Source organism: Lycium ferocissimum, chromosome 1 (assembly GCF_029784015.1).
Source record: "Lycium ferocissimum isolate CSIRO_LF1 chromosome 1, AGI_CSIRO_Lferr_CH_V1, whole genome shotgun sequence".
Taxonomy (NCBI): domain Eukaryota; kingdom Viridiplantae; phylum Streptophyta; class Magnoliopsida; order Solanales; family Solanaceae; genus Lycium; species Lycium ferocissimum.
In genome coordinates, this window is record NC_081342.1 from 2,499,630 (window position 1) to 2,517,717 (window position 18,088).

Here is an 18,088-nt window from a genome sequence, read left to right on the forward strand (position 1 = left end):
TGCTTAATTGGGAACATTAAGAGGCCGTTTGGATTGGCTTATAAGTGATCAAACCAAACCTTATAAGCGCTTTTTTGAATTTTTTTAGGTATTTGGCAAACCAAATTATAATAAAATGTGCTTAGAATAAGCAAAAACAATAAGTTGGCCCCAACTTATTTTTTTTTTTGGGCTTATATTCGTTTTTTGGTCAAAATTACTTTTTTAAGCTAAACCAAACGGGCTCTAAGTCTTCCTAGAGAAGATTTTAAAGATATTCCCCGCTGATTAATTCTTTTTGTAACACTTACCTCCTTTATAATATGGATATTAATTACACTCGTCCCTTGGAGAGAAAATTTCTTATGCACCAGAAATAGGTAAATATTTACGCATATCCGGTCTTTACACCAAATCAATGTAATTTACTATGGTTAAACGATTTAATGAACTGAATATATACATTAATTAATCATAGTTAAGTAATAGTTGTGTATATCCAAACACATGTCATACATCCATTAGTCCGGTGTGTGCGTAACAACGTAAGTTTTTACCCCATAAATATCATAATATTTTAACAAGTTAATGTCCCATGTATGTATGTGCAAAATAATTTTAAGAAATCATAATATTTTAAGACTTAATAATCTAGAACTTCCCATTTTTTGTTGGCCTACCGCGAATGGTGGAGCAATCCATATGAACAATCATATGTTGGCAATGTCCTTGAAAGTTCCTATTAAGATCTTATACATTTTAAAAGCTTAAAATACAAATTTGTCTCCTTAAAAAGGAATTATTGGAGTCTCTGAAGGTAACACAGAAGAACATTGATTGCCAGATCTAGATGCTGACAATGAAACATGATTTGCAATTATTTCTTAGGAAATATATTGAAAATCTACTTAAGGGTCCATATGTAATATAACAAATAAATCAAAATCTTTGACTTCAAATAAGAACACCTAATTAGTATCAAGCTATTTTTAAAAGTTTAAATACCTGAATCGACCAAATAGTCTCCTGTACTTTATAACCTATTTGGCCAAATTTTCGGGAAACCAAAAATGCTTATTTCTTTTTTTATTAAAAAGGTTTTTATTTTTTTAAAAAATGAGGTGATTCACCAGCTTTTAGAAAAATAATAGTAAGTGTTAATGAGCAGAGGGGCGAACGCACCTTATAGTAAGAGGTGTCATCCGACATGGCTTCGTTAAAAAATTTAATATATATCTAAATGTATATATTCTGGAAAATCTTAGAATACGTATGGATATTAAAAATGACACCGCTTAGCACATGCGGCTTCATGCATGGTTTGGTAGTTAAGCGCCTTGCTGAAGAAGTATTCAGTTTGCGTTCAAGCCTCCTTAACCAGCATATTTTTAACAATTTTCATAAGTTTTTCAACCATTTTCTATATTGCTTTAAAAAAACAGAAGGCCTTGGAGACTCGAACCCCTTCCACCTTACCTTTCCTGCTAAGGATCAAACAAAACCAGTCAACCTAGATATACTTTAACATAAACTTAAAACGCTATGTTATTATTATTTCGGTGAACTGGATAATTTAAGCTAAACTTACAACCTTAACATTTAAAAAATTGGTCATTCTTTTATACAATTTGTTCATTTTTTTCTCTTTTTTAAATGTTGACACTGCTTATGAAAAATCCTACGTACGCCACTGGAGCAGTAGCATCTTTGTTTTTTGAAGCGAAAAAAATTAGTTTTTTCCTTATAAACACTTTTGGAACCTAACCAAGCACAAATTATTGCTCTAATATTACATAAATGTTTGTTTCAAATTGATTAATCAAACACAAACTGCTACTCTCCGAGAATACTTTAAAAAAAATGTACTTCTGACAAAAATATACTTTTCGAAATAAGCAGATTCTGAAATCTTGACCAAGCAGGCTATATATTAGTTACATAAAAAAAAAAAAAAAAAAAAAAAAAAAAAAAAAATTGTTGGACAAGATCCGAAATATTTGCAACAACATGATATTTGACTTAATTTTGAAGTTACTTACAAAACTAGGTTTGCTGATCTAAATTAATTTACCAACAAACGATTTTTGTAGCTTTTGGTCAGCAATAAATGTGTTCACAAGAAGGTTCAATTTAGAAAGTATTGCTGTTTACAGGCTAGGATTATATTCCCCCTAAAAAAATAATGCAGTCTAGTAATGTTTAAATAATTTGTATTAATTGGTACAACAGAGAGTCGTTTTCTGCTTTAAAACCCATCGTGCATGGTCGGTGTTGGGAGAAAAAAATTTAATTATAGACAAAAGTTTACAAAACTAAATTTAATAAGTGCAAGTTCATGCATGATCTTAAATTAAAAGATTAGTTTATTTCATGAAACTTGAAAAGAGAACGATCTAGTAAAGATTAAACTTTAGTTTGTTTTTATAAATTTTCAAATCTAAGAGTCAAGATATGTTTAAACTGGTTAAATATATAAAAAAACGGCATATTAGGACTTAGGTATCATCTGGAATCCTAACAAATCCATGAGTAACTAATTAAATCATGGTTAACATTGATGTATCACTAGACTAAAATACGAAAAATTTTAAAACTTCAGCGCAGTTTGAAATAAAGGACACTAAGAAATGTTCTTGGAATTAGACTGACACGATTCAAATTGCAAGAAAAATTCCTAAAGTTTGAAATATGCAGCTCATATTCAAGGTAAATTCATGGATAAAATTGTTCAAACTCCATGAATTATTCAATGAGTTTAAGCTTACTTTTATAAGTCTGAAGTTCAGGATTTTCGCTTAATTTTGTGATAGTCATAGAATTTCAACTGCATAAGTTTGACATCATGGAACAATCCTGCAGAAGGTTACCTATCGAAGCAAATATTTATAGCAAGGCTGGTTCGAATTCAAGGTACTTTTGTCCCAATATTATTTTCGCTTTAAAAACGATTGTCTTCCAATAACATTTGAAACAATGACTAAAGTTTGATTGCCAACTCAAAAACTTACTATCCTATCTATTTATTCCTAATAAAATTTATTTTCTCAAAATTATTTACCCTAAACCAGACATGAAGTACCTAAAGTCTCTAGCTCAAGATTCCTTTACTATTTTCTCTCGTCCTATTTCTTGATGCCAAAGTAGGCACCAACTTTGCTTTGTCAAAATATAGTAAAAACTAGTAGTGTCAAACTCTTGATTAATATCTAGGTAAACAATTTATTTGGACTATATGCACATGTTAACAACTCATTCATAAATAGGACATTTGGGCAAATAAAGTGTCGGCAAGGCTTAATTTGTGCACAAAACGCCAATTAGCAATAAGATTATTAAACATTGATAAGACTAGACTCTAAAATTTGTATGTAAGTAGTGGGACAGCATTCTCATTATATTAATTGTTAATTAAGGACTGCAATTTCATGCCTATCGAAATCAAGACTTTCAAAAGTCTTAAAGATCTTTGTTAACATAAAAAAAAAATTGGTGCTACACATGAAGTATGCAAGAATCTAAACTTTTAATCCAAAATTGAAATTGGATGGAATACCGTAAGATTTTTTTAAAATCTCTTTGGATACATTCAACCAACGTGGAACATTAATATATCGCCAAAAACAATTAATAAACATTATATTAAAATGGACTAGTAGCATCCTTCAATTGATTTTCAGATTGTCATTCAGTTTTTGAGAGTTTCAGTTAACATATTTGAATTTTGAATCAGCTTTTGAGGAATTTAATTAATTTACATGTTCGATTTTTCTACATTTCTTGAGAAAAAGTCAGCAATTTTGGACGCCATGCATCTTTTTTATTATTAACAAATTTCAAAAGATATTCAAGAAAGAACACAAGACCATCAAAGATATATATTTTAAAACCTTTAAAGAAAGAAACACAAGATCATCAAACATAATGTTTTATACCCTTATACAATTAGCTTATAAATCATTTAGATGCCTATTTTGGCGTCATCTTTAAACATCCACTAAAGTTCATGAAAAGCATTTACTATAAACTATTTGTGTACGATCTTGTAATCACTTGTACATGAGATAGAGTATATATATATATATATATATATATATATATATATATATATATATTTAAAAAAGGAATATTTCTTCGAGGCAATTAGAAAATTGGATGGGCTAGCATGAACGTTTAATTTCATTGGGCCGCATAGTTTCGGCTCATTTGCACAATTGTCCTTCAAAGGCACTGGTCTTTAATTTTTGGCCCTCAAATTGGTGGTCTTTAATTTTTATCCTTCGCCCAATACCTTGAGGTTTGGGGTTTGAATCCCGGCTCAATCAAAAAAAAAAATCGCAAGGTAGAATTTCGTAGTAAAGTTAGGCCTTAAGACAAAATTTTGCAAAAATTCAACTGAATAAAATAAAATAAATAAATTAGCCTTAATGCAAACCTCTACCTTATGATCGAGTTTTGCCTTCAGGTATAAGTAGAGTTTTGCCATGCCTGAAGGCAAAACTCTGCCTTAACGTAGAATTTCAAACTTTGCTTTAAGGCAAAGTTTGCCTTAAACTCTACTTGAAGGCAACAAAACTCTGCCTAATCAGGTGGAGTTTGAGGCAAAACTCTACCTTGTAATTTTTTTTTTTTCAATTTTTGACTAAACGGGGGTTCGAACCTGGAACCAAGGGGTTTTTAACGAAGGACAAAAATTAAAAACGACCAATTTGAGAGACAAAAATTAAAGACCAGTGCCTCTGAAGGACATTCCGCACAAAAAAATGCATAGTTTCCTGGGTTTAGAGAACAGATCCATAGTAGCAGGTGCAATTAGTCCAAGCCCAAAATATACGTAACATATACACTAGTTATATTAAAACATGTATATTATCTTTAATATCTTCTTCTTATGCCGAGAATCTAGTCTCGCCTGTGCACATACCCTCCCCAGACATTACTTTGTGGATTTCACTAGATATGCTGTTATATTATCATTAATATACAAAACATTAATCCCTCCAACAATTGACTTCAATTTTCCAAGACTTAATATTTTTTTATAGAAATAGCACCAATTGGCCCATTTTTGGCTTTGAAAAATATCTGTGCCAAGGAGTTTTAAATTTCACATGTGGAAATAAAAGGGATTGTCATATAGTTGGGCCGGAGGGAGTATTAACTATGAACTCCACTATTCTTCTTGAACCAAAGTAGGGAATGATTACCATAAAGTTATAAATAACTAAAAGACAGAAGCAGTCAAATGACCATATGAAAAAACCTTAATATAGAAGAAGCATACATTAAAAGCTAAAGAGAATCCATTCAACACAAAAGCGCATGTTTAAATCCTATCTCCTACCTACTTAAATTTGCTATGCCTGTATAGACAATTGAGCAAAGATAACAAGTTTACTTAGTATGCATCATTTCCTCTAGATCCACCATATCCGCCCCCACCGCCGCCATATCCTCCACCACCACCAAAACCACCGCTGCGAGGGGCTCTCTCTTGGGCTAGAGAGACACGGATGTTCCTCCCATTGAGGTCCTGCAGGGACCATAATGTTTATATCAGCCAAAAATATTCTAACTGTGCACCCACACCAAAAGCACTGAGGGGTAGTTTGGTTCAAAACAAGGTTATCCTAATTATAATGCCAGGATTATGATTCCACCTATATGTGATAGACAATCCCAAATTTTGGTACAAATTGTATCATGGTTTTAACTAATCCCAAATTTTACACTGGATAAATGCCCCTAATCGTTGTAACGAAACGGGCTCTTACACTAGATAAAAGCTTAAATCTGAGGGTGGACATTCTACTTGTATATTGAATGGTTTCATGTATTACTAACAAACTTTTTACCTGTCCATCCATTGCTGTCATAGCCTCTTTAGCAGATTCACCGTCTGTGAAGTTCACGAATCCGAATCCCTTTGATCTCCCAGAATCTCTATCCATGATTACCTTAGCTGTGTCACAATCACAATATTCAAGTGTTTAATACACTGAGCAATAGTTCAAACAGCAGAAACTAAGAACAATCAAGCAAAGACGAAAGGGAGGAGCACATGTCAAAAAAGCCAGAAATACTGGTGCAACTCCAATGTTAATTAATCCTACCGCCCACACAACCTAAACGAGGGTGATAGAGATAGTAAAATGCTAATGACTTACCTGAATGAACAAAATAAAAAACAACCAGAAAACTGGCAATATCCCAGCCCAATCACTAGACTATGCAACCACATATACAATTAACGATTAAAAAAGTGCGGAGACCTCATTATATGACTAAACGTATTGAAAGACCAAGACCGAAGAAAGTTAACCAACATCAGAACATAGGAATCAACTAATAAGCAATAGCCTAGTAAGCAAGAGAAGACACAGACAACAGGTAAATGTCTGCATCCATATCACATATACGTAAATATATACACACGCGCACATACTATCAGATATATACAACAACATACATAGTATATTCCCACAAGTGGGGTCTTTTTTTTTTTTTTGGGGTGGGGGGGGGGGGGGGGGTGTACACAGACCTTAACACTACCTTTGTGGGGTGACTTTCCGATAGAGGCCCAAGAAAATCGTCTTTCAGAAAAGTGGCTTGATATTGTCAGATGCATATACAGACTATATACCCTCGGCTGTTTCCGATAGACCCTCAGCTCAAGAAAATCGTCTTTCAGAAAAGTGGCTTGATATTGTCAGATGCATATACAGACTATATACCCTCTTTCCGATAGACCCTCGGCTCAAGAAAATTGTCTTTCAGAAAAATGGCTTGATATTATCAGATGCATATACAGACTATATACTATTATTCACAAAAAGACAGGATTCTTCGTCTGACTTGCTTTTCATTGTGTTGTTCATTCAAATATTCACCACCCGATAAGAAAAAAAACTAAGGGTGCGTTTGGCATGGAGGAAAAGATTTTCTAGTTTTCCATGTTTGGTTGGTCAAAATGATTTCCCCAATAGAAGTAGGGAAAAACAAGTTCCACAAGTGGCATTCTCACATTGATTTTCGCCTCCCCACCACCCCCACATCCCTACCCCACCCTCCAAGTGTTTGCCTAGATTATGCAAAAATGCTTTGGGAAAAGCATTTTCTGCTTACGTATCAAACAAAAGAATATACGTGTGAAAACCACTTATTTAACTGGGAAAACGTTTTCCATGGGAAACATTTTCTTTCTTACCAAACACACCCTAAAGCAAGCTAGACTCGAGAGAGTTGGGAGCTCACCATCGACAACATCACCAAAGCTGGTGAAGGCATCCTTTAGAGACTGATCATCAGTTCCATATGAAAGACCTATATTGTGTAGCAATAAATAAGCAAACTTTACAACTGCAGAGTGTTAAAAGTAAAAAAGCAATAATGGGTTTTCATACTGCTAATCACATACCCCCAACGAATAGTTTTGTTGACATGCAACGGATAGCATTAAGCATTGAAGGTGCTGATGATTGTGCGTTCAATGCATTGCCGCTTGTTGAAATGCTCTGCCTCAAAAGACCACCAAGTTTGTTGTAGAAAGCCATAGATATCTATTAAAAAAAAAAAAATTAAAGAAGAATGTTATACAAATTCAACTTTTAAAGTATCAAAACCTTTCATCTGACAAACAACGTCAATAGGAAAATTTATGAAGCTGAAAACTAAAATTAAGGTAGACGAATGACACTACTAAAAGATGAAAATTTCATTCATTTAAACGCATACTAGAGAAAAAAACACGTTTTGCCACGAGTCAAAAAAACACAATTTCTGAAAAGCTACAAGCTCTAGGTTCCCCCCTTTTCCCTTCAACTCTTGATATCAAAACTCATGACCAGATACACTACAAAAAGTTACATTTCTGGCCTAATATTATATCTTAGGCCACAAGAATCTTGGCTAATAGATGAATAACATGTACCAAAGCCAACTAGCTAATCACTCCAGTAGTCACTTATTTTCTAAAGCAAATATCAAGTGAGAACACTTTCAGCTATCTTTATTCCAAAACAGAACAATCATCAAACTTTTTATAACTCAACCACACAAATTAGAGAAATACACTAACACAACCAATAAAAACAATATGAAACTAATTACAACGGCAAGGCATTATCTGACTTTGAACAGGACAAATAACAAATTTTTTTTTTTTTCACCAAACATAAAAACAATGAGTAAAAGTTTTAACCAAAAAAAAAAAAAAACAATAACAACATTATGAAGCTAATCACAAGAACAAGTCATTATCTGACTTCGAACAGGACCAAGAATGAATTTTTTTTTTTCAACCAAACCTCAAGAACCATAACAAAACACATATTAATGACACAACTATAAGTTCTTGAACAAACAAATAATAAGGCAAAGAACCATAATATAGCAAAATAAGCATAAACCCATGTCAAAAATTATTATAAGGGTATAAAAATAACCTGATGAAAACAAGTATTCAGGGTTTAAGAGGCAAGAAAATAAGAAGCGGCTAGGTCTTAGTGTGGGTTTAAGAATGGGCTATGTATAAGAGTATGCCTTTGGGACTTATTCAGAGTGAAAATATTTTTTTGGCGTGTTAATAGCTCCAAATTGTCAGGGACTCGAGAGTAATTTTACTACTCAGAGGTGTTGTATTTTCCTCTTTTAAAACTATGGATCCTGCCGCCGCTATTCTCTGGATTCACTCTGCGTAAATCCTAGTCCTAGTGCAATAACATATAAACCGCACTTAGCAAGTTCCGTGCGATGAGTTGGCGACAGAAATTGATCTCAGGTCTCCCATGTGTAAAATTACTCGTTGAACCAACTCAGCCGACCTTAGGTGCGGGCACGGTGCGGTATATTCCGATTACCATACTGAAATCGAAATTTTTGATACCGCGGTTTCGATATTATGGTATTTGGTACGGTATTTGATATTCATTTTTAAAAAGTTTGGAATTTGGTACGGTATTCGGTATTGATAACGAAAATATCGAAATACCGAATACCATACCGAAGTATTCCATATATATATATATATGGAATACTAACAAATATATATTTGGTATTAGTACAAACTAATTGTTTAGACGTTAGAATTGCTTGTAGTTTCTTTTAAATATTTTTACATGTGTAAGATGTTAGTATGAATTAATTGATTGAAATACCCTTTTTGTGTACCGAAGTATATATATCTTGGTTGAAATGCCCTTTATGTGTAATTGATTAACGAAGGGCATTGCTTGTACTTTTTTTTGAATATTTTTACACGAGTAAGGTGTTAGTATAATATAATTGAGACGTTTCTTGAATAGCCGAAGTCTTAATTCTTTATTATATGTATATATGTAAGTCGTAGTCGAACAAACTACGGTTATCGAATTACCGTACCGCAAAATACCGAAACCGAACTTAAAAATATTGAACCATACCGAATTAATCGGGTATGGTAATGGTATAGTATTTTTAAATACCGAAAATCGAAATTAGCGAATCGAAGTTTCAAATACCGCACCATGCCCACCCCTAGCCACCCTTGCGGAAAATACCCTTTTTTTTATGAGGATATTTTTTGAATTAATGTGCAACATGTATTCTTTTGATGTGATAGCAGCATGTCTACCGGTTTCACCATAGCGACTAATTCATGATAGTTTATAAATAAGCAATCCTCAAGATTGAGAAAGCTAATTTAATTTATTACAGATTCAAATGGATCAAAAAAAAGTTGTTCACAAATACAAATTGAGTCTAGAGAGTTTAGTAGTTTTAATTTAACATGGGACTTTCTAAAATTTATACTTTCCTCGAATTACATCCTTCTTCCTTACCTTGACAAGTCCTTCCGATAAAAAACAACTCTAATTGTACCATCCCTCCGCGTCACCCCAGAATTTAAAGGGGTGATCTCATAGTTCTTCGTCTGCGAAGATTCTTTGTTAGGTGTTCTATTTTATTTTTCCATTGAAGTCAAACCTAAAATTATGCTCGAGAGATAGTTGTCCATATACTAATAAGAGACATATAAATTCTCAAGAAGAGAGGAGTCGTGGTAGTCCCCACCCTAGTTGCCCGAATAATCCGATTGAATCGACAGTTGGATCAGTATTAAATCTCACTTGAATCGTCACAACTATCCTCCTAGAGAGGAGTTTGATTTCAAACCCTTGTTCGTGTAATGTAGTTCTCCTTTTTCATTACTATGCTGGCCCACGTTATCTTATTCACTGCATGCGTTGTCCCTTTATGCTTTCTTATTTCTTTCTTTCTTCTTTCCTAGTTCTTTCTATCGTTTTTCATTTACTTGACATTATTAGGAGACTTGGTTGTGGACTCCAAGACTAAAGGAAATAGTAGATAGAATGAGTCTAAGGTGATCTTTCTTTTCCTTTACCAATTGATCATCTTTTTCTTTTACTTTTCCTTACTCATCCTCAAATTTAGAAGTCTTCCTAGCTACTGAAAAAGAAAGGAAGAACGCAAAAAAGAGATGGCTGAAATAGTTCTTATTGCAATCATCAATAAATCTGCAGAAATAGTTAGAAATCTACTCGTTCAAGAAGGAACGTGTTTATATTGGTTGAAAGAAGACGTTGATTGGCTCCAGAGAGAATTGAGACACATTTGATCCTATATAGACGATGCAAAGGCCAAGGCAGTTGAAGGCGATTCAAGGGTGAAAAACCTAAAAAAATATTCAGGAACTAGCCGGTGATGTGGAAGATCTCTTAGATGAGTTCATTCCAAGAATTCAACAATCCCACATCTGCAAAAGGTGCAATTTGTTGCCTTAAGACAACTTCTTTTGCCAATGAGCTAGTTTGCTGTGGAGATTGAGAAGATAAAGAAAAGGGTTGTTGACATTGACCGTGTAAGGACAGATCATAGATACAAGTAACAGTAATGATTGCATTCCATTGGACCGGAGAAGATTATTCCTTCATTCTGATGAAACTGAGGTCATCGGTTTGGATAATGACTTCAATATGCTACAAGCCAAGTTATTTGATCAAGATTTACAATATGCAGTAATTGTGATAGCTGGCATGCCCGGTCTTGGAAAAACAACTTTTGCCAAGAAACTTTATAGGCACGTCCGTGATCAATTTGAGTGTTCGGGACTAGTCTATGTTTCACAACAATCAAGAGCGGGAGAAATCTTACTTAACATAGCCAAACAAGTTGGACTGACGGAAGAGGAAAGGAAAGATAATTTGGAGGGCAACTTACTATTACTCTTGAAAAGAAAAAGGTATGTTATCGTCCTAGATGACATTTGGGATGATTTGAAACTTTTCCTTCCTGAACGTGATTCAACAACTGGAAGTAGGATAATTATCAAATCTCGAAATAGTAATGTAGGCAGATACATAGGAGGGAATTTCATGCCCCACGTGTTGAAACCCCTAGATTTAGAGAAAAGCTTTGAACTCTTTAAGAAGAAAATCTTTAATTTTGATAATAATAATTGGGCCAATGCTTTACCAATCTTGGAAAATATTGGTGGAGAGATGGTCGTGAGATGTGGTGGTGTACCACTAGCCATTGTGGTGATTGCAAGCATGTTAAGGGCAAGGGAAAGAACTGGACATGCATGGAATAGGGTACTTGAGACGATGAGTCAAAATACTCAAGATCAATGTGTAAAGATATTGGCTCTAAGTTACAATGATTTGCCCATTGCATTAAGGCCATGCTTAATGTATTTTGGCCTTTTCTCCAAGGACCATGAAATTCTTGCTTTTGATTTGAAAAATATGTGGATTGCCGAGAAATTTATAGTAGTAAATAGTGATAATATGCGAGAGGCTGAAGATTTGGCGAAGGATTTCCTAAATGATTTGGTTTCTAGAAACTTGATTCAAGTTGCCAAAAAGACTTACGATGGAAGAATTTCAAGATTCAAGTTGATTCAAGTTGCCAAGGATTTTCGCATACATGACTTGTTACATAGTTTTTGCATTGTATTGGGCAAGAAAAGTAACTTCTTTCACACTGAGCACAATGCATTTGGTGATCCCGACAATGTTTCTAGGTTGCGAAGGATTACATTTTACTCTGATGATGTCATGAATGAGTTCTTTCGTTCAAATCCTAAGCTTAAGAAGCTTCTTGCACTTTTCTGTTTCACAAAAGAGTACCCTAACATATTTTCTCAAATGGCTTATCTCGACTTCAAATTATTGCAAGTATTGTTCGTAGTCATGCCTCAAAATTATTATCAACATGTCACTATCCCTAACAAAATTGGGAACATGAATTGTTTACGCTATCTGAGATTGAAGGGGCCTCAAATTACTGGAAAACTCCCAAATAGTATTGTCAAGCTCAAATGTCTGGAGACCCTAGACGTTGGAAAGAGCCTCATTACCTTTCCTTCGGGTGTTTGGGAGTCGAAACAATTGAGGCATCTCCGTGATAGAGGTCTTGCACATGCATCTAAGGGATTCTTTTCTGTAAGCCCATTTTGCTCAAACAACATGTACTCCTTGCCTAATAATCTACAAACTTTGATGTGAATGGATGAAAATTTTCAGCCAAGATTGCAGCACCAATTGATCAATTTAAGAAAACTAGGTATAATAGGAGTATCTGATTCTACCATTAAGATATTATCTGTAACGCGCCCTGGCCCAACTATGTTGCCAAAAGCGTTGGAAGTTTTGAAGCTCAAATTTTCCAGTCACGTAAGCGAGCAAATAAACTTGTCGTCCTATCAAAATATTGTTAAGTTGCATTTGTATGATCTCCGAGTAATGCCTAACAATTCTGAAGCATTTCCCTCCAAATCTTGTCAAGCTTATTCTTGCCTTTCTGATGGTAAACAGTCATCTACTCGCAGCACTTAAGAAATTGCCCAACTTAAGGATACTCAAAATAGATCTCTGCACATATAATAAAGAAAAGATGGATCTCTCTGGTGATGCCAATGGCGATAACTTTCCGCAACTTGAACTGTTGCATATTACGGCTACTTGAACTGTTGCATATTACGGCTGCACTCTGATTGTCTGAAGTAATCTGTGATGATGTTAGTATGCCTAAACTTAACAAGGTGATAGTTGTAGGAGGCACTTCGGAGATTAGGCTCTCAGAAAGGCTTACGAAGCTGGAATATGAAAAGCCCAATGTGTCAACAGGTTAGTGTGCTAGTATAATTAGTTATGTTTAATATTGTTGATAATGTATTTTTTTATTTATTTATACATAGTTCATTAATTAAATACTTCATGTCAAATAAATTGTAGGGATGCATTTGAGAATGTGTACCCACTGGAAGTCTTTGCTGAAGAGCATCTTTTAAGCCTTCTGATGATGAGGTGCATGCCTGTTGGTATTACAATGAATCAGAAAATGTTTGTTTTTGGGCTGGCCAGCCTTGGCATTATTTTGAGCCGACTGGCCATTTTTTGACATTAATTTGGGCCGCCTGGACAGCCTGTGGTATTAAGCCCAAATATTGGTCAAATGTGGGATTAATTTAGTTGACTGGACACATAGCGTCCTTTTCCCTTGACTTATTATCCATTGCATGTGGGTGGGCCTTTTGTGTACTTGGGTTTTTTCACGTTAATCAATCACTTAATCACCTCTCCCAACTTCACCAACACACCACAAAATAAGGATAGACATTGTTAGTAGGGTACCACAACATCTCTCCCCCTTTTCCTTTTGTAGGTTAAACATCTTTTAAAAAAAATTCACTACATAGGGGGGTCCGGAGGGGTAAATAGGTTGTGGCCCATTAATTTTTTTAGTTTTATGTCAAATTCAGTAATAAAATGATTAAGAGATCTTTGTATGAACATTTTCTTCTATTCAAACTTTTAATGAATTTAGTGTTGAACAATTTCCTCGATCAGGAGAGGGTAATGGGAATCGGACCCATGAGAGACTTCCATTGATAGTAGACTATAAACCATGTGGTGTAGGTTAAACATTTTAATTGATTACTAAAAAATTATTTGTACATATTAGTGGATCAGAATAATAACTAATGCAAAATTGAATGGTTATCATACAACTTGTATACGAAATTATATTAAAGTTTGAGATGCCATAAACTTATATAAGAAATTATATTTAAGTTAGAGACCTTTAGATCTAAGTATTTTAGCAGTCGAATGATTGTAATTGTAATACGACTTAATTTAAGTGAACATTAATGCAACAAAATTTGGTATAAAAAGGTGATAAACCAATATGTACAATAGCTAGAAAATTGAAATATGCATGTACTATACTCTCTCAATGTGTTGGAACTAAAAAAAAATAGCATAAAATACGCATACTATGCGTGAGTCAAAGGTGCAATGTGTTGCCTTAAGACGACTTCTTTTGCCAATGAGTTTGCTGTGGAGATTGAGAAGATAAAGAAAAGGGTTGTTCACATTGACCGTGTAAGGACAACTTACAACATCATAGATACAAGAAACAGTAATGATTGTGTTCCATTAGACCGGAGAAGATTATTCCTTCATTCTGATGAAACTGAGGTCATCGGTTTGGATAATGACTTCAATATGCTACAAGCCAAGTTACTTGATCAAGATTTACAATATGGAGTAATTTCGATAGTTGGCATGCCCGGTCTGGGAAAAACAACTTTTGCCAAGAAGCTTTATAGGCACATCCGTGATCAATTTGAGTGTTCGGGACTAGTCTATGTTTCACAACAATCAAGAGCGGGAGAAATCTTACTTGACATAGCCAAACAAGTTGGACTGACGGAAGAGGAAAGGAAAGATAATTTGGAGGGCAACTTACAATTACTCTTAAAAAGAAAAAGGTATGTTATCCTCCAAGATAACATTTGGGATGATTTGAAACTTATCCTTCCTGAACGTGATTCAACAACTGGAAGTAGGATAATTATCACATCATGAAATAGTAATGTAGGCAGATACATAGGAGGGACTTTCTCGCCCCACGTGTTGAAACCCCTAGATTCAGAGAAAAGCTTTGAACTCTTTACCAAGAAAATCTTTAATTTTGATAATAATAATTGGGCCAATGCTTTACCAATCTTGGAAAATATTGTTAGAGAGATAGTTGGGAGATGTGGTGGTGTACCACTAGACATTGTGGTGATTGCAAGCATGTTAAGGGCAAGGGAAAGAACTGGACATGCATGGAATAGGATACTTGAGACGATGAGTCAAAATATTCAAGATCAATGTGTAAAGATATTAGCTCTAAGTTACAATGATTTGCCCATTGCATTAAGGCCATGTTTATTGTATTTTGGCCTTTTCCCCGAGGATCATGAAATTCTTGCTTTTGATTTGAAAAATATGTGGATTGCCGAGAAATTTATAGTAGTAAATAGTGGTAATAGGCGAGAGGCTGAAGATTTGGCGAAGGATTTACTAAATGATTTGGTTTCTAGAAACTTGATTCAAGTTGCCAAAAAGACTTACGATGGAGGAATTTCAAGTTTTTCGCATACATGACTTGTTACACAGTTTGTGCGTTGTATTGGGCAAGAAAAGTAACTTCTTTCATACCGAGGACAATGCATTTGGTGATCCCGACAATGTTTCTAGGCTGCAAAGGATTACATTTTACTCTAATGATGTCTTGAATGAGTTCTTCCGTTCAAATCCTAAGCCTAAGAAGCTTCGTGCACTTTTCTGTTTTACAAAAGAGTACCCTAACATATTTTCTCAAATGGTTCATCTCGACTTCAAATTATTGCAAGTATTGTTCGTAGTCATGCCTCAAAATTATTATCAACATGTCACTATCCCTAACAAAATTGGGAACATGAATTGGTCAGACTATCTGAGATTGAAGGGGCCGCAAATTAATGGAAAACTGCCAAATAGTATTGTCAAGCTCAAATGTCTAGAGAACCTACATGTTGGAAAGAGCCTCATTAGCCTTCCTTCGGGTTTTTGGGAGTCGAAACAATTGAGGCATCTCCGTGATAGAGGTCCTGCACATGCACCTATGGGATTCTTTTCTGTGAGCCCATTTTGCTCAAACAACATGTACTCCTTGCCTAATAATCTACAAACTTTGATATGGATGGATGATAAAAAATTTCAACCAAGATTGTTGCACCAATTGATCAATTTAAGAAAACTACGTATAATAGGAGTATCTGATTCTACCATTAAGATATTATCTGTAACGCGCCGTAGCCCAATTATGTTGCTAAAGGCGCTGGAAGTTTTGAAGCTCAAATTTTCCAATCACGTGAGCGAGCAAATAAACTTGTCTTCTTATCAAAATATTGTTAAGTTGCATTTGTATGATCTCCGAGTAATGCCCAACAATTCTGAAGCATTTCCCTCCAAACCTTGTCAAGCTTACTCTTGCCTTTCTTATGGTAAACAGTCATCTACTCGCAGGGCTTAAGAAATTTCCCAAATTAAGGATACTCAAAATAGATCTCTGCACATGTAGTAAAGAAAAGATGGATCTCTCTAGTGATGCCAATGGCGATAGCTTTCCGCAAGTTGAAGTGTTGCGTATTACGGCTACACTCTGGTTGTCTGAAGTAATCTGCGATGATGCTAGTAAGCTTAAACTTAACAAGGTGATAGTTGTAGGAGGCACTTCCGAGATTAGGCTCTTGGAAAGGCTTGCAAAGCTGGAATATGAAAAGCCTAATGTGTCAACAGGTTAGTGTCCTAGTATAACTAGTTATGTTTAATATTGTTGATAATGTATTTTTTTCTATTTATACATAGTTCATTAATAAAATACTTCATGTCAAATAAATTGCAGGGATGCATTTGAGAATGTGTACCCACTGGAAGTCTTTGCTGAAGAGCAGCTTTTAAGCCTTCTGATGATAAGGTGCACGCCTGTTGGTAGTACAATGAATCAGAAAATGTTTGATTACTCATGAAAGTTGTTGTTTGGTGGATTATGATTTTTAAAATAAACTTTGTATTTCTCTTTGTTTTGTTTATGATTATTTACCGTTTGAATTAGCAGTAGATTTGTTTCCTGATTGAATTTGTCAAGGTACCTCTGTTTACAGATTGAATTGATTTTTTGTTTTAGATGACTATGAAGAAGGGCCAAAGGAATGGATTAGTAGATTTCTATTTGAGCACATCTGCAACCCCCCCCCCCCCCTCCCCCACACAAAAAAAAAAGGAACCATAAGAGTCATAAAGTAGAAAAATGCAGAGGAAATTTGTACTATATATTTTACTCCAAAAAGTGGTAATAATTTATATTAGTGGTGAGACTATGACATCCTCACGATGTTTTAATATGATGGTTGGGATCCCGCTACTTTAAATTTGAGTTACATGGTTTTTAGTCTTGAGAATGGAGAATTTTCTTTAAGTAGGGAGTGTCTTATTCGAAACCCACTAACTTGACTAATTCGAATTTGCATCCCGTAAGGACTGTTAAAGGGGAAATCAATATTCCTTATTAGGATATTTTCCGATCTTAAAAGTGCGAATCCGAGACATAAGATTAAGGCAGATGATTCTTATCTATTCCACCATAACCTTGGTTGTGAGAACTTTTTTTTTGGCAATTAACAGACTTTTATTAATCATCAAAGTCTTTCTGTACATAACCAGAGCACACCACATCCCGGTTGCTCATCTCATATCTCCTATGACTTACTCTACTTCAAAAAACATATAAAGCCTCTAAAGAACATATAGAGCCTGTTTGGATGAGGCTTTAAAAAAAAAGCGAACATAAAGCGTTTTCACTTTAATTTGCTTTTAGATAAGTTAAGCCAAACGGACTAATTATTTTTTGAGCTTTATTTTAAGACAAAAATGACTTAAAAGTTCGTGAAACCCAAACACTCAAAAAAAGCAAAAAACAAATTTTTATAAGTTACTTATAAGCCAATCCAAAAGGGCTCATAGTATCTAAAGATTCCTATTTCCCCGAACTTGTATGCATATATTGGTTTGTTTTCTATGTATCATCCTATCCTTATCAACACTCTTGCTTTGAAAGACTCGGGAGTTCCTTTCACACCATAATTCATAAATCACCCCTACAAAACAAGCCTTTAATAGCATACTTTTAGCACTCTTCGACTTGCTATGCTGATGTACCCATTGCCATTCCATTTCCCATACTAAGAATAGGCCATTTATAGCACAAACAAGCCAGAGGGAAAAAAAAAATTGTT

The 18,088-nt window shown here is 34.6% G+C and overlaps 1 protein-coding gene and 2 pseudogenes across 1 annotated transcript; 2 read left to right on the top strand and 1 right to left on the bottom strand.

Moving 5' to 3' along the window:
* Nucleotides 1-5,222: 5,222 nt before the first annotated feature.
* On the bottom strand, nucleotides 5,223-8,576 carry LOC132055318 (glycine-rich RNA-binding protein 2, mitochondrial-like). The gene is made up of 5 exons (XM_059447111.1): nucleotides 8,421-8,576; nucleotides 7,394-7,535; nucleotides 7,231-7,299; nucleotides 5,832-5,938; nucleotides 5,223-5,509 (listed from the first exon to the last, which is right to left on the bottom strand). The coding sequence occupies exons 2-5, from the start codon at nucleotides 7,527-7,529 to the stop codon at nucleotides 5,375-5,377; spliced, it is 447 nt and encodes a 148-aa protein (XP_059303094.1). The 5' UTR covers nucleotides 7,530-7,535; nucleotides 8,421-8,576; the 3' UTR covers nucleotides 5,223-5,374.
* A 1,626-nt stretch (nucleotides 8,577-10,202) lies between these two features.
* Nucleotides 10,203-13,267, top strand: LOC132060889 (toMV resistance protein Tm-2(2)-like; annotated as a pseudogene).
* A 200-nt stretch (nucleotides 13,268-13,467) lies between these two features.
* On the top strand, nucleotides 13,468-16,973 carry LOC132055389 (toMV resistance protein Tm-2(2)-like; annotated as a pseudogene).
* Nucleotides 16,974-18,088: the final 1,115 nt, after the last annotated feature.

Bases quoted from the DNA above. Each gene is read 5' to 3' on its own strand.
- LOC132055318 (XM_059447111.1), bottom strand. From the start codon at position 7,529: ATGGCTTTCTACAACAAACTTGGTGGTCTTTTGAGGCAGAGCATTTCA. The intron at 5,939-7,230 runs GTGAGCTCCCAA...ATTGTGACACAG, and splicing joins CTTTGGTGATGTTGTCGATG to CTAAGGTAATCATGGATAGA. The intron at 5,510-5,831 runs GTAAAAAGTTTG...TGGTCCCTGCAG, and splicing joins TGACAGCAATGGATGGACAG to GACCTCAATGGGAGGAACAT.